General features: G+C 44.2%; 2 protein-coding genes across 2 annotated transcripts; one reads left to right on the forward strand and one right to left on the reverse strand.

Annotated features, from left to right (window-relative positions):
* The first annotated feature begins 266 nt into the window (after positions 1-266).
* On the forward strand, positions 267-2,430 carry LOC133896648 (uncharacterized). The gene is made up of 3 exons (XM_062337250.1): positions 267-392; positions 485-2,064; positions 2,142-2,430. The coding sequence occupies exons 2-3, from the start codon at positions 542-544 to the stop codon at positions 2,299-2,301; spliced, it is 1,683 nt and encodes a 560-aa protein (XP_062193234.1). The 5' UTR covers positions 267-392; positions 485-541; the 3' UTR covers positions 2,302-2,430.
* Positions 2,431-2,564: 134 nt separating this feature from the next.
* Positions 2,565-3,651, reverse strand: LOC133896649 (uncharacterized). The gene is made up of 2 exons (XM_062337251.1): positions 3,115-3,651; positions 2,565-3,038 (listed from the first exon to the last, which is right to left on the reverse strand). The coding sequence occupies exons 1-2, from the start codon at positions 3,268-3,270 to the stop codon at positions 2,712-2,714; spliced, it is 483 nt and encodes a 160-aa protein (XP_062193235.1). The 5' UTR covers positions 3,271-3,651; the 3' UTR covers positions 2,565-2,711.
* Between the last annotated feature and the right edge of the window lie 247 nt (positions 3,652-3,898).

Consider the following 3,898-nt stretch of genomic DNA (forward strand, 5'->3'; position numbering starts at 1 on the left):
CATCAGCACCTACTACTGGTGCTGACACTGCACAACCAGGGCAGCCTGATGTACCTGCTGCTGGTGCTGACACTGCACAACCAGGGCAGCCTGATCTACCTGCTGCTGTTGCTGACACTGCACAACAAGAGCCTCCTGAGGTAGAAATAAATGATGCTGACCCTCAGGAACTCCATGTGCTACATGATCTTGAGAACCCAATTATTAGATTGCATGCATTGTTTCCTGACATCGTTAGCTTCAGAAAAGCAATTAGGCATTATGCTATTAAGAGAGGTTTTGAGTTTAGTGGTTTGAAGACAGATAAAACTAGGTTTATTGCCAGTTGTTCACATAAGGGCTGCCCTTGGCGTATACATGCTTCAAGGCTGCAAGATAACACAACAATATAGGTGAGTCAATGTTCATTTACATGTTAGTGTTCATTTTCATGTCAATGTTCGTCTATAAATGTGTTTGTCACATCTATTTTTTCCAATGGCAGATAAAGGTTCTTCCATTTGAGCACAATTGTCCCACAACTAAGCTGAAGGAAGGGAGGATGGCTACTCAAGGGTGGGTTGCAGATAGGCTGGGGGACTGGTTAAAGAAGAATCCACAGAAGGGTGCAAAGGATGCAAAAGAGAAGCTTGAAGAACAGTATGAGATCAAGTTGAAGTATTCAAAAGTTTGGGCTGGAATGAAGCTGGCACTTGAAAATATTCATGGTACTTATGAGGAGAGCTTCCAATTATTATTTAACTGGGCAGCAGAGATGGAGAGGGTCTCCCCAGGTTCTCTTATTGAAATTGAAGTGCAGAAAGTAAGTAAAAAAATGTGCTTCAAGAGAATTTTTGTTGCTTTGCAACCCTGTGTTCATGGATTTTTAGAAGGGTGTAGACCCTACATAGGAGTAGATTCAACTATGCTCACTGGTAAATACACTGGACAATTGGCCTCTGCCACCTCTGTAGATGGTCACAACTGGTTATTCTATGTAGCTTTTGCTATATTTGATTCTGAAACAGAAGACAACTGGACTTGGTTCATGCAACTATTGCATAGAGCTATAGGCAATCGTCCAGGTTTAGTCATTTCAACTGATGCTTGTAAAGGATTGGAAAGTGCTGTTGATGCTGCCTTCCCTGAAGCTGAGCATAGAGAGTGCATGAGGCACCTCTATGGCAATTTCATGAAGAAATATCGAGGACCTATTTTTACTCAACACTTATATCCAGCTGCAAGGTTTTACACTGAAGATGGATTTAGGTGGCACATGCAGCAAATAGTTGAGACAAGCCCAGATGCTATAGGCTGGCTTGAGAAACATCATGGAAGAATATGGTACAGATGTGGGTTCTCAGAAGAAAGCAAATGTGACTACCTGACAAACAATGTTTCTGAGAGTTTCAATAAGCAGATCAAGCCAATGAAGGCTCTGCTTCTTCATGAGCTAGTAGATGGACTGAGGGAGTTGATAATGGAGAAGATGGCCCTCAGGAGGAATATAGGAAGACTAATGGAGGATGGGATCTTGCCAAATGTGATCAAGGATTTGAATAAAGCAAGCAATAGCCTAAGAGTTGTCAAGATTGCTAGAGGTGATGATGACTTTGCAGAAGTCACACTTGTTCATGCTGACAATATCACCAGGAGGCATACAGTGGACCTGCAAAACCATAGATGCTCATGCAGGCAGTGGCAAATCACAGGCAAACCTTGCAACCATGCCTTAGCTTGGATCTGTGCCAATAGAGGTAAAATAGAAGATTATGTCCATGATTACTACTCTGTGCAGAGGTTCAAGGCAACATATGTTGCCATGGTACCCCCAATGACAGATAGGTCCCAGTGGCCTATTGTGGACCTTGGTTACAAAGTGTTTCCACCAAAGCAGAAGAGAGGTGCAGGGAAGCCTAGAGTTCAGAGAATAAGAGGTGTTCTTGAACCAGGAAGAAGAACTGTTAAGTGTAAGAGATGTGGAGACTTTGGACACTTTGAGAAGACATGCAAGCTACCTGAGGCATCTGGTGTGGAGAGCAATGGGGAGCATGTAGGCCCAAGTCAATCAACACCAAGGAAGAGGTAACCTCAAACTGTACAGTTTTTATTTTTTATTTCATACTTGTGAAGTATGCCTGACAATGAGATTATGTAAGCAGGAAAAAAAAGGCTTCCACTGGGGAGGGTGAGAACCAGATGACCAATAAGCAGAAGAGGACACCCAAGAAGAAGAGGAAAACACCAAAAAAGAAGAAGGCTAAACCAAGTGCACCAACTGCTAGTGTTGTCAAAAAGCTCTCGGAGTGGTTGAAGACCTGATGCATGTAGTTCTGGACATGTAATATGTAGTTGCTAGTTCTGGACATGAGGTGTTAAGCTACTTCTGGACATGATGTGTTAAGCTAGTTCTGGACATGATGCATGTAATATGTAGTTGTTGTTATGCTAGTTCTGGACTTGATGCTTATGTTAACATTGTTATGGACCTGATACTGTGCAATTTAGTGTTCTGGGCATGATGTGTGAAGCTTGTTCTGTTCTCTCCCATTTCATACAAAATGATGTGTTAGATTATACTTAACCCAATGTAGTAATATTGTACATGGAGCAATCAAACAACATTTCATTCACTTAACAAAGTAATTACACAGTCTTTCACTACTTGCACAGAACTGCAACCACAATAACAACATTTCTTTCACTTAACAAAGTAATTACACAGTCTTTCACTACTTGCACAGAACTGCAACCACAATACCTAGCAAACAACCAACTAAAGCAACACACACACTGTCAACAACAACTCCTTTCTTCCCTATGCACAACATTGTCCTCAACGACACAATTTGCTGCTTCAACTCCCTGATTTCATTTGTCAGATGGGCAATCTCATGCTTCAATTCCAAAATTTGTTGCTTCACTTCTCCATTGCGACCACTGTGGAACTTGTCGTCAGAAGAGCAGGGCACGGCAACATCTTCCGGCAAACGTTTACGCCACAACCACGACTTGTACTCGTTCTCCCATTTGTAGAATCCACAAGTCAATGGATCATCCTACCAATATCAACGAAATCAAACAAAGCCGTAGCCAAGAACACCGAAAACCTAACATCGATTTGATCCAGCTCACCTTCACATTCTCCTCACACTTGTAGAACACTCTGCCATATGTCGCCGCTTGCTTGCTTCGTAGCTTAATCACATGTTTCCCACAATCTGGGCAATCAACAAGGGGGAGCTCCTCCACATCGCTGCCGGTTGCGCTTGACCCCGACGCCGCCTTCATCGGGCTCTTCCAAACCTTGCTTGGGGCTGTCCCAATCAGGGGGATCTGGAAAGTCTAGGGTTACTCACGGTTGGTCGTCGTCGCCGTCTCCGTGTTGGTCGCCGTCGCCGTCTCCGTGTTGGTCGCCGACGTCGCTGGTGACGATGAGGGAGTGGTGCGGGAGCAGCTCAAGTGGACCAGGCGGTCGTTTTAGGGCCCGGCGGCAGGGCATTTTGGGACATACCGAAGTACGCCCGCCTGCAGGTGGGCCCAAGGAGCCCGGAGACGTACAACATGGCAAGATGCGGACGTATGCAAAACAATAATGGCATCAGACCGATTTAGTAAAGTTTGATGGCATATTTCTAAACCATGAAAATTATAATGGCACCAATCTAATTAACCCTAACTTATACGCCAAGCTACGTATAGCCCTATACATAGGAGGCCATTGTCCTCTAGGCATGGGGGGGGGGGGGCACAAGGGAAAGAACACACAAGGCAGTGAACGCTGTGATTCTCTTTCTAGAGTGATACATTTTTCTATCATCAATATATTCGTGGTGTTCCTTCCTCTCAAACTTCATCTCCAAGCTTGAGTCTCTTCCTTCGAAGAAACTCTCGCCGTACTTGCTAGAGCAAGACGAAC

The sequence above is a fragment of the Phragmites australis genome, chromosome 17, assembly GCF_958298935.1.
Source record: "Phragmites australis chromosome 17, lpPhrAust1.1, whole genome shotgun sequence".
In the NCBI taxonomy this organism is placed as follows: domain Eukaryota; kingdom Viridiplantae; phylum Streptophyta; class Magnoliopsida; order Poales; family Poaceae; genus Phragmites; species Phragmites australis.

Excerpts from the sequence above, each read along its gene's own strand:
- LOC133896649 (XM_062337251.1), bottom strand. The coding sequence starts at position 3,270 with ATGAAGGCGGCGTCGGGGTCAAGCGCAACCGGCAGCGATGTGGAGGAG. Across the intron at positions 3,039-3,114 it reads AGTGTGAGGAGAATGTGAAG|GATGATCCATTGACTTGTGG; the intron begins GTGAGCTGGATC and ends TGATATTGGTAG.
- LOC133896648 (XM_062337250.1), top strand. The coding sequence starts at position 542 with ATGGCTACTCAAGGGTGGGTTGCAGATAGGCTGGGGGACTGGTTAAAG. Across the intron at positions 2,065-2,141 it reads CAATCAACACCAAGGAAGAG|GAAAAAAAAGGCTTCCACTG; the intron begins GTAACCTCAAAC and ends TTATGTAAGCAG.